We start from the raw sequence: 12,597 nt of genomic DNA on the forward strand, positions 1-12,597 counted from the left end.
CAGTATCATTTATTTTTCTTCAATCCTGGATATGTAGTATCATGACATGTTGCATCATGGACTTCTGTTATAATCTGGTGAAAGTCTCAGTTATGGGTGCGCCATATTATAACGTATGCAATAATATTCTTATAAGGATATGAGAGACCACTTAAAAATGATGAGTTTCTTTGATTTCACCAAGCTGAAAACCTCTGGAATATAATCAAGAGAAAGATTGATGATCACAAGCCATCAAACCAAACTGAACTGCTTAATTTTTTGCACCAGGAGTAAAGGCATAAAGTTATCCAAAAGCAGTGTGTAAGACTTGTGGAGGAGAACATGCCACGATGCAGAAAACTGTGATTAAAAACCAGGGTTATTCCACCAAATATTGAGTTCTGAACTCCTAAAACTTTATAAATATGAACTTGTTTTCTTTGCATTATTTCAGATCTGAAAACTCTGCATTTTTTTTTGTTATTTCAGCCATTTCTCTTTTTCTGCAAATAAATGCTTTAAATGATAATATTGTAATTTGGAATTTGGGAGAATTGTCGTCCGTAGTTTATAGAATAAAACAACACTTTTTATTTTACTCAAACATATACATATAAATAGCAAAATCAGAGAAACTGATTCAGAAACTGAAGCAGTCTCTTAATTTTTTCCAGAGCTGTATTTTGATATTATTTTAGGGCCATATCGCCCACCCCTACTATACATCATCTTTACGTGCACACATATAAAGCTTCATTACATTCCAACATCTACATCTTTGTTTTTTTGTCAGTAGTCAATGATGCACTACTAATACTTAATGCACTAAGTTAGCAACCCTGTGAATGAGGGTGTAGGTAGGCAGGCCACCTTTGACTTCAGGCCTAATAAATGAATGGTTCATTCAGTATTCTGGTTGTATCGTGTCATCAGGTGTGAAGTGATAAGCTGACACAACACTGTACTGATTAATTAGATCTGGGTTGTTGAGAAAGAACATTCTCTTCTACTGTTGACAGGATTTTAAAACATTTTGCCAGCTCTAAAAAAAAGAAAGCAGGAAAGCTAAGCTAAGCAAACAATGATTAATTAAAAAGAGCCATAAATAATACATGAAGAGAGCGCAGTTAGGTGCACAAACATGCACGGCATCCTATTATTAGAGCTTCAAAATACTGCCATCTACATGTTTGGACAAACAGTTCTGCTCATCTCAGAAATAGCCTGGCTGCACAGAGGAGGAAGAGGATCAAAACAGACCCCAAATACACTGTAATAAAGTTACTGTAAAATATTTACACATCTTGTCCACCAGCTCCTTTTATATTGCATCCATATATTACTGTATCTTCTTGAGGCCAAAGACTACACAAATTCTTAGCACTAATTGTGGATCTCCACAAATACAGAAGGGAAAATACATGAGATACAGCTCTGAAAAAAATAAGAGGCAAATTATAAATGATGAGTTTTATTGATTTTACCAAATTGAAAACATAAAAAAAGAAATATATTCAAGAGGAAAATGGATGATCACAAGCCATCAAACCAAGCTGAACTGCTTGAATTTTTGCACCAGGAGTAAAGCAGCATAAATGTATCCAAAAGCAGTGTGTAAGACTGGTGGAGGAGAACATGCCACGATGCATAAAAACTGTGATTAAAAAACAGGGTTATTCTACCAAGTACTGATTTGTGACCTCTAAACTTTATAAAAATGAACTTGTTTTCTTTGCATGATCTGAGGTCAGAAAGGTCTGGTATTTCAACAATTCTCATTTTCTGCAAATAAATGCTCAATAAATTACAATATTTTTATTTGGAATTTGGGAGTCTGTAGTTTGTAGAATAAAACAATAAATGTTTGAGTTTGTTTTACTCAAACATATACCAATGAGTAACAACATCAGAGAAACTGATTCAGAAACTAAAGTGGTGTAATTTGTGATGAGTGCTCATCTTTTTCTTCAAAGCAACAATGATCCATCTTGCTTTAGATAAAAACCCTACCTCTCTTGCAGAGAAAGCAGAATTTATGAATTATAGATTATCCACTGACTCGTTAAAAGCCATTTTATCATTATAAGGTTAGTTCTCCTCCTCACTTTATGGATGGATTGTTATAACAGGCTAACATGGACACAGGATGAAGCAGTACTAAGCACAGCAGTCTAATTAATAAAGAAATGAGCCGGTTATTATTGTACAGTATAGTTCAGCATAATTCCTCACAAGTGTGAATGAACATGAATGATGATGACCTTTATGTTTTCACGGTAATGGAATTTTCATTACATCAGCTGCTTGCATAATTGTTTAAAAGACAGGCTTGGGAAATTTATGGTGATTGCTCTTGTTACACGCAAACTCAGGCTAAAATATAAGGTATTTTTTGCTGATTCACTTTAGTTATTTGAAGAAAGAGACGTTTTACTGAAATATAATAAAAGTTTATGATTTGGCTTTATTTTTAGGTACATATTTAAATATAATTTGTGACACCATGTTAAGTCTACTATTGTTTTCAGCTTTAAATAGCAGTATTAATGTTCAGCCCATGTTTAACATCCCGAAAGTATTTTTCTCCAGAAACTATTATTTTGCAAGTGTGGACCACGCTGAGGAGCTAGAATGGGGAGGTAAGCTGAGGGTATTTAGACTGGATCCATCTACCAAAATTCAATCTTAAGTAAATTAAATAACATTTTGGTAATTAAAAATGATGGTTCACCTATGATAATTTACAATAATTAACAATAAGTGAATTAACAATAATAAAACAATTTACATGCATATTTACCATTGGAAGCCTTTGTCACTACTGGGTCAAACTAACAGAACATAATATGTGTAAAGTCATATAAGATTAAGATTCAGGTTCCATGTTCCAGGGATTCATTATTAGTATTGTGTATCGTAACATTAGTGTTTAATTAGTTCTTTTATAACAGTTTTATATCCCAGTCAAGAACATTTAATAGTAACATAATTAGTAAAAGAATAAATGACCCCTCCTGAACTCTTTTCTCTCCTCTTTAACATTTTTTTTAATCGCCTTGTGATTTCTGGTTACATTGTGATCTCTCGCTCTCTCTCTCTCTCTCTTTCTTTCACGAAAAAAAAAACAGATAGATTCTATCCTCCTAACTAGGGGTAGGCAATTTATTTTCGCAATGGCTAGGCCAAGAGATTCCCTAAATTTGTCTCAATGTTAATTCTAACTTGTTAAAAATGCAGCACTTGTATAGTTTTAATAAGCTGTTACTGGTAAGAGGAGATGTCATAATTAGGCAATTCAATTTCTGAAGTAAGCATAGTAAATAACGTATACAGTATATCATTATTTAATTAATATTCACATAAACAGTTGTGAACAAATGTTTATCATTAAATTCACTTAATACAAAGTACAATTGCTATTTGGCTTGTAGACTAATTATGTCATCTGCAGTTTTCAGTACTTTTTTCTTGTTTACTGAAAGAAATCTAGTCTGTTTTGGGCTTCAACAAGTGCAGTAATGTACAGTTGAGTTTCTGAGGTGGAAATGTGAAGGGTCAGGTATAGAAAGGCAAAGAACTGATTGTGGTCCCCGGGCTGTAAAATGCTCAGGTCAGCTCTAAACCATAGGTCACCATTCTTAGGGCCAATTTATACTGCTGTGTTAAACCTACACCGTACCCTACGCGTATCCAGCGAGTGTGCGCTACACAGCAGAGCATATTTTTTGCAAATAAGATTGGTGTCTACTGCTCTAAACATCTCCACCTTTATAGATTTATTAATATGAATATGAAATATTAATAAGAAATATTTCATTATTATTTTCTTTAGTTTATACCCCTAAAAACAAAGCAGCTTTAGGTGGTTCTTTGAGCAATAGAATAGAAGGACTTTTGAAATTTTGGGTGCATCTGAATTATGTACCTTAATTTTTAAAACCCGAAACTGAAGAAACTGCTGCGCTGATACTCCAATTTGTAACAGAAAACATGGGACGTTTGTATGCACAGGGTCGGACATGCCTTGTATATTCTCCATTCCTCCTTCAGTCTTGCTCACCCCACTTTCATCACAGTGCACTGCAGACTGTGTGAATGGAGGAGGTGTGTCAGGGGCTGTTGACTGATGCCTGGATTGGAGAAGTTGCCTGGGGGCCACTTCTAAACACAGAGTACACCTTTGCTCGGAGGCGAGTGGCCCACGTGATGCACCCACTGCCTGCCTTTAAAAGCACCTTTCGTCCCGACAGAGCCAAAGTGAGTCAAACTGCAGATGAGGGAGGTTTCAGACATTGGAAGAGTCTAAGAAGCCTAAAGTTCTGGAGTCTGGACTCTTGTGTTGTTCTCTTGTGTTTGCTGGAGCGCTCATAGTCATCTTGCTCAGTGTGGTCGCTCAGTTGTTCTTCCAAACATGAGCCTGTCCAGCACTAGCACGGACTCAGAATTTTCTGAAGATGAGCTGGAGAGTTGTCCTATGGGCCTGGGAGAAGACAGCAGCTCTGAAGAACCAATGAAGAGATCATCTCCCGCGTCAGAAAGCGAGGGTGGACCTCGGGCCAGCAAAGTTGAGATGTCCAGAGTTGCTAAGAAGCGCAGCAGACCACCTCGTTCCAAAGCGAGGAGGGTCGCAGCCAACGTCCGGGAACGCAAGCGCATCCTGGATTACAACCAGGCCTTCAATGCTTTACGCACTGCATTGAAGCATGACCTGAGCGGCAAGCGTCTGTCGAAGATCGCGACTCTCCGCAGGGCCATCCACCGCATCTCAGCACTGTCCATGCTCTTGCGAGATGACAGCTCATCCTGTGGCCATCCTGAGTGCAGGACAAGATTAAAGAAAGAGGAGCCAAGTTCTGCAGCATCTAAAGGCTTCCTGGACCAACCAGAGAACTACAACCAGAGACACAGCCCCCATCAACATGCAGTATCTCCTCAGATGCAGATGTACCAGGATAGAAACCCTGGAAACCCTGCAAACCCTGGAAACGCTGGAAACCCTGCCCATTCCCCTCACTACGGCCACAGCACTCAGCCATACATGACCCACAGACACTATGGACACCCTCAGGAGGACTTGGCTCAATCATACTATGGAGGAGCCAACAGTTATCATTATGGCTTTAAGGCAACTTGCCATCAGGACCACATGGACTGCTTTGTGGATTCTTCTGCTGTGCCCTTCTCTTGGCAGCAGGGTTATCTGCAGACCTCAGGGTTTCAACAGTCCCTCAGCATGCACTGAAAAAAAAAACTCCAGTGGAACATTCAGTACATTCAGTACATGTATGTTGACTGTGCACTTATGACATTTACAGACTGCAAACTTAAATGTAAAGGTTGATAAATTGATTTTTGGTTTGTTTGCATCAAAAAATACAAAACCCTTTGAAACTGTTAAGAAATGTCAATTGAAAGACTCTTGAGGGCACCATAAGTTGTGTTTTTTCAGTGAAAAAAACTTCAAAAACCTCCACAATTTCAAAGTTTTGCTGTTTTGTGAGTGGACACCACATTCTTGGTCACCCTGAGTTCCAGACCTGCTGCACAGAACCTCCACACCTCCAAATTCCTTGTGCTCCATCTGTGGTCATCTACAGCATCCTGATGGTCCTTGGATCAATCAGACAACTATTACTTTATATCTTTATTTTTTTTAAGAATGCCCAGACTGCATTAGTTTTAATGCAGTGTTATTGCATTGTGTTGGTCATTTTTCTTAAGTATTAGTATGGACTTATATACTACATATATCAGTTGTGATGTGATGCTGGTGAAATGCAGATGGTAATATGGAGTACCATAAGAGAGAATCAGAAAAAAAAATGCATCTCAGGTTAAATGTGCTGTATATTACAGTAAATATGTGTTCTTAGTATAACTTGTTACTTTGCATGATTTTCTGAATGTATTAATTATATTCTAACAAGTGTTTGTTATTTAAACACCTTGCTGTAATAAAATGTAATAACATTGTAATAAATGTTTTATTATGCATATGCCTCCAATATGGTCACTCATCCAACTTATGATGCATACTAAAACAAATTAGTTGTGAAAATACCAACATGGTATGAACAGAGCAGAGTAAATAATAAATAAATAAATAAATAAATACATTGAATTTTAAATGAATGAAATGTGAAGGGCAGAAGTAGACAGCGGGACTAAGGTCTATATACTATCATATAATTTTGTAATACTCAGCGATACACTTATATACAGTAGGTGCAATAGATCAATAACATTCTGGTCTTGGAAAAATAAAATAATATAAAAGTTATACTAGGTTTAATCAAGAAATCACATTACTCTAAACAATGAACAGCTGTCTTAGAGTCTGTTTATGAGTCTAAATGATACATACATTATGTGTATATGTCTCAATATAACACCCTTGACCCTTAAATGGTCATGTAAGTCTTACATGACCATTTAAAAGGCTGGCTGAAGGCTACATTATACCATATATAATATTCTAATATTCTGCAGTACATTTATACACCCATCAGCTATAACATTAGCACCACAAATATATCAGACGATACTATATCCTAAGTGGTGTTTCCATATATGTTAGCTATTAGATGCCTATATAGATACACATTTATAACATATGCAAAATACCCGTAAATGTGTATATGTACACATATTACAAATACCTATTTGGTTTATTAATTAAGAGGAAAAAAAGCTATCCAAACCATCCTGGATCACAATACAATCCATCCCTTCAAATCAAGGACAACCTGTAGAATATCTGACAGCATAAAAATAGGCTAAAAGATCTAAAAAAAAACTTGTTATTGACATCTGTTAATCTGGTAAAGGTTACAAAGCCATTCTAAAGCTTTGGGACTCCAGTGAACCACAGTGAGCATATCATTCACAAATGAAGAAAACATGGAACACTGGTGAACCTTCCCAGGAGTGTCCAGCCTACCAATATTATTCCAAAAGGGCATGGGCAACTCATCCAGGAGGTCACAGAAGAACCCAGAACAACATATAAAAACTGCAGGCCACCCCCAATTCAGTTAAGAGTTCTTGTTTCATTTATAAGATAAGACTGGATGAAAATGTTCTCCATGGGAGAGTTCCAAGGCAAGAACAACTGCTGACCAAAAATCACAGAAATGCCCGTCTCTTTGACACTTTGACTTTGACTTTGTTTTGCCAAAAAACATCTTGATGATCCCCAGGACTTTGGCAAAATATACTGTGGGCTGAAAAAAGAACTTTTTGGAAGGTGTGCTGTGATTGTTGGAACCATGAATTCTGCTCTCTACCAGTAAAAAATCCTTAAGGAGCAGGTTTGGCCATTAGCATGACTTTAAGCTCAGGCATACTTGAGCAAGTCCACCACAGAATGGCATAAAAAAAAAAAAAAAATAAGGTTTTAGAGTGGCCTAGTCAAAGTTTGATTGAGATGCTGTGGTATTAGTTTGATAAAAAAAGCAAAAACAAAATTAATATGTAGGGGGTAAATACATATTACGTATATTTAGTTCATATTTGGAAGCTTGTTATAATAACATATACAGTTTAGTTTCTGAATCAGTTTCTCTGATTTTGCTATTTATAGGTATATTTTGAGTAAAATTTGTTTTGAGTAAAAATTGTTGTTTTATTCTATAAACTATGGACAACATTTCTCCCAAATTCCAAATAAAAATATTGTCATTTAGAGCATTTATTTGCAGAAAATGAGAAATGGCAGAAATAAAAAAGGTTCAGATCTTCCAGAACTTAATGCAAAGAAAACAAGTTCATTTTCATAAAGTTTTAATAGTTCAGAAATCAATATTTGGTGGAATAACCTTGTTTTTTTAATCCCAGTTTTAATGCATCTTGGCATGTTCTCCTCCACCAGTCTTACACACTGCTTTTGGATAACTTTATGCCTTTATTCCTGGTGCAAAAAATCAAGCAGTTCATCTATCTTTCTCTTGATTATATTTTAGAGGTTTTCAATTGGATTGGTAAAATCAAATAAACTCATCATTTTTAAGTTGTCTCTTATTTTTTCAGAGCTGTATACAGCACTGGGTGGAGTTGCAGTTATTGTTGTATTTACTGTGTGTTTAACGTTTTAATTTAATGTGATAAAAGCAGGAAAAAGATCTCAGACATTTTGAGAAGACCCTAATTGTGATGGCTGGATGATGGTGTCTTCAGGGAGGCTGCTGGTATGCAGTGGACATTATCTACTAAAATGGCCTTAGTGCCATATACAACAATACTACTGTAGTGGTGCTACAAGTGAGACCTTCTCAATATTAGGCAGGTGGTTCTAATGTTATGGTGGATCAGTGTACACATAGAATAGTGTCATCAAAGAAATGAAATGAAAGCCTTTTATATGAAATATGAGCTGCTTTTTCAGCTGACTGTTCTATCAGCTCTGAGCAGGACATGGGTGTATGTGTTACGACACGACACCTTTGACACAAGTCTCTCCCATTATAACCATTAAACTGGAGTGAATTCCTCAGCTGATTGATTTACTGCCAGCCTGTTATGAGTGATACATATGTCAGTGGGTACGCTGGTGGAGTATTTCTTCTCCTAAAGCAGAGAAAGATCATTTTAACACAATGATGGACATGATCAAACTTGTCTCGTACATTTGCATTTAAAATAGAAGCATTTATTTTGGAAAGCATGGTGTTACTGTATAATAGCTGGCTGTGTATGAGCTTGTGAGTTCAACACACTGAAATAGGTATTTTTTACCACAAAGTAATGTTCTGGAGACGCAGAAACGGTGTGATCTCAGACAGATTTATGTGGGAATGTTTAGATAGATGACTTCAGAGCTGAGTGAATGAATCAGTCTGTTTTTTTGTTTACAGGCTTTGACACACTGCAGTAAATTCTGCCTCATCATGTGTGTGTTTCTTCTTTGTGTGAGAAGAAAATCGCTTGCGGAAAATTATTAATTATCCCTGAAAACAAAAAATTCTGCCCTAGTGAAAAAAAAAGTAGATTCAAATATACTAAACGTTATTATGCTATAGTGCACTAAAGTGTACTTGTAGCCACGTTATTAATCATTATATTTAAAGAGAACTTTTATTGTACTTACTATACTAATTGTATAAAAATAGTACAAATCTTACTTAAATTGTGCTAAGTGTACTTTAACGTTAACTAAAAGTGCTTTAACTGTACTAAAATGGAACTATTTTAAATATATTTAAATACCATTTAAACATACTACTTCATGCATGGTATTTAACCCCATATTTTAAATATGCTTACAGTAAAATTATAACATACATTTAATGAGTATTACAACTGTATCACTATTATACTGTAATGTACTAAGAAAAAAATAATGTTAAATATATTTAAATTACAACTATGCTTGTTGTTCCTGTTTTATGTTTTAAGTAGCACACTTCTAGTATACTTTGTTGGGTATAAACATATATATTTTATATATATATATATATATATATAATTTTTTTATTTGACATTTAAATGTGTTATTTAACACTGTAGCCTATAATTTATTTATTTTTATATTTTTCTAATAATAGTGACAGAACATTAAATACATTTTAACTGTTATATTAATGTAATACCTAAATATATTTTTAAAACATTTTTACCAATGCAGTCATTTAATTTTCGTAAAGTTACAAGCTACATTGTACTTTAAGTGAACTACTGTAACAGTTGTTTTTAACATACCTTGCTAAAAATTTACAAAAGTATATTTTAAAATAAGTATTTTAGAATTATATTGAATTACATTAAACTAAAAGTGTACTTTATGATAGTGTATATTTTTAAAAATACACTATCTTGCACTTTTTAAAAAGTATGATCAAAGTTTACTTTCAAACATTTGATGAAAGCATAACATTAATGTACTTTTAATATATTTTAAGTGAGTAAATAACTATGTTAGTATATTTACAGCATACTTAGACATTTTTAAATATATTTTAGGTACAATTAAGTTTTATTTTTTTTTTTTCCATCCGTTGGCCCAAATACAACCAAGTTAAGGCAATTGGCTTTAGCAATGGCAATGACAAATCTACTGTGGGCCCAAGCGCAGATGCAGCAGCCAGGTTTGTCATGGCATTTGAACCCTCCACCACATGTGCCTCATGTGAAGCCCATCATGTGAAATGTTTGTGCAGCAAAACCAGCCCGACCGTTTCCACCTGCGGCCCAGATTTGGACTAAGTCATCACTGTCATTCTATAGAAGTATGTGGGCCAGATGAAAGTGTAAGTATGAGCCAGAACTGGGCCATGAGCAGAAGAAGCAACATGAGAAGTGAAGCCATCAGATTGTAGAGGCTGTACAATCCCATGCAATCATAACATTATATGGAGTTTAAGTGGCACATAATAAATAGATATAATATATTGTGTTTTATTATATGTATCTGTCAACATTCTGAATGTGGCATAAACTGTATGTCAACCATATATATTAACATACCATATTTTTGATACTATAAGGCACACTTAAAATCCTTTCATTTTCACCAAAATCACTAGCGTATATCACTAGAGTATATCAGACTGTAGCCTGCTGCTAACCACGCCTATGGCATTGCTGGATTAGCATTAGCATTAGCCGCTAGCTCTTTGGCCGTTCAGAGGCGAGTATATCGGACTGTAGTCTTGCATTTACCATGTTTAAACAAGCTACACAGGATGAACCGCTAGCTAACCGTAACTTAGGATACCACTAACTTAGGATAACACTCAGGGTTCCACAGTGTAGCACTGTTGGGTGGCATTTACCAGCGCTAACGGCGGCTAGTGCTAGTTGTAAACCACTAATGCTAATGCTGCTGCACCTAGCTTTAGTGGAAATCTGGAAATCTAAGATTACTGTAGGATATTTATTACAACAATACATGGACAAAAGTACTGGGACACAGTTCCAATGCTCCACATATCAATGCTGAAGGACTTTACACCCCTCTAGCCCAAGTTGGCATTAGATATAGTGCTAATTGGTTAATGTTCATCTGCTCCAGAGGGTCCTATTCTATATATATATATATATATATATATATATATATATATATATATATATATATATATATATATATATATATACCCTATTACTGGTAATGCCCCAACACCAATAGGATTAAGACTAGCACATGCCTACTCAGAAACATGGGAAGTCAGCCACCACCTCTTTTTGAAGTGCTGCTGATGTAGCATTGTCGAGTAGCATCACAGCGTATTTTGAACAATATACCTTTTTACAATGTACTTTTTTTAAAATACTAAAACTACCTTTTTTTTTGTACATTTTGTACACTGGATTTTGTACCGTTGACTGAACCAGAAGAGCTTAAATGGCAAAAAAAAGGGAAAAAATGGGTGGGATTTCTAAACTATTTAACTGCTCGTATGTTTTTCAATTTACTATATTATTGTCAATTTATGACTATTTTACAGTATGAATAAACAGTTTTTAAAAAACGTTGACATACAGCTTCATTAATGTGACTCTCTCCTCACCAAATGAACATAGTGGCTAATATTGAGGTCAGCAAAATGTATTGAGCTAAATATATCCCATAGAATTCTCTGCTGTTTTCTAAAAATAGAAAGAAGAACTGTATATACTGTTGTCTGAAGTGTGCTCAGTGAACAGGTGGTGTGAAATGTGTTTAAACAGTATAATTGGGTGCTAATAGCTAGTGATGCTAATATGCAGGCATTAAATTCACAGTGAAGCCTCCCTCCCCCCGTAGCTGTTCTCACTCAAACAGCAGATATAAATAGAGTCTTGCGGGGAAAGCAGGCAAACTAACGAAAAGACAGACGAAAAGACATTTCCTGGGTTTGATCAAGACAGTCACCTGGGCTGTCATCTCCACTTCTCACACTTCTCTTAAAGCTCTATTTTCAGCCAGTCAAAAATAACCACAGGAAAAAACACAGGAAAAATGACAGGAATTGAGGAACTCACAGCTCACAGAGAGAAAAAGAGAGAAAGAGAGAGAGGGAGGGAGAGAGAGAGAAGGAGAGAGAGAACTGGAGGGTTTAACATTCTTGTGGTGTGTTCGGTAGCTTTACTTGACAAGATCAAACTGAGACACACTCCCAGAATGCTGTCGTGCATTTGATTTATTCTTGGAAAGAGACGTACAGAGGGACACAGCAGACTGCCGGTCACGGGCCTGTGGTGCCCTACTTGAGGCAGTGGGGTGTAAGAACAGAGAGGAAGAACGAGAAAAAGAAGGAGAGAGAGAGAGAGAGAAACAAAAAAGAGTGGGGAAAAAAGAGAAGCAAGAAAAAGAGAAACTCAAGGGAAACAGTGAGAAATAATGAGGGAGAGGAAGAAGGGATGGAGAAACAGAGAGAAAGAGACAGTGACAGAAAGAAAAAGTGATTAGGTAGGAAAAATATTAAAAGATAAAAGCAAGAGATATATTGAGAAAAATGGAAAAAAGATTAAAAAAGAGACATAAAACAACATAAAATGACAGAATGAAAGAAAACATGAGATTGAAAAAAAAAACATTAGGAAAAAGAGGGATAAAAACAAATGAAAAGTGAGAGAGAGAATGAGAAAAGAGAGTGAAAAAAATAAGAGAGAGATGAGAGAAAAGCAAGAATGGGAGAC

The 12,597-nt window shown here is 35.6% G+C and overlaps 1 protein-coding gene across 1 annotated transcript; it reads left to right on the plus strand.

Annotated features, from left to right (window-relative positions):
- Positions 1-3,941: 3,941 nt before the first annotated feature.
- LOC103038411 (class A basic helix-loop-helix protein 9) lies at positions 3,942-5,974 on the plus strand. The gene has a single exon (XM_007237177.4). It carries the CDS (start codon positions 4,394-4,396, stop codon positions 5,222-5,224), a length of 831 nt encoding a protein of 276 aa, XP_007237239.3. The 5' UTR covers positions 3,942-4,393; the 3' UTR covers positions 5,225-5,974.
- Positions 5,975-12,597: the final 6,623 nt, after the last annotated feature.

This window comes from Astyanax mexicanus, chromosome 18 (genome assembly GCF_023375975.1).
Source record: "Astyanax mexicanus isolate ESR-SI-001 chromosome 18, AstMex3_surface, whole genome shotgun sequence".
Classification (NCBI taxonomy): Eukaryota; Metazoa; Chordata; class Actinopteri; order Characiformes; family Acestrorhamphidae; genus Astyanax; species Astyanax mexicanus.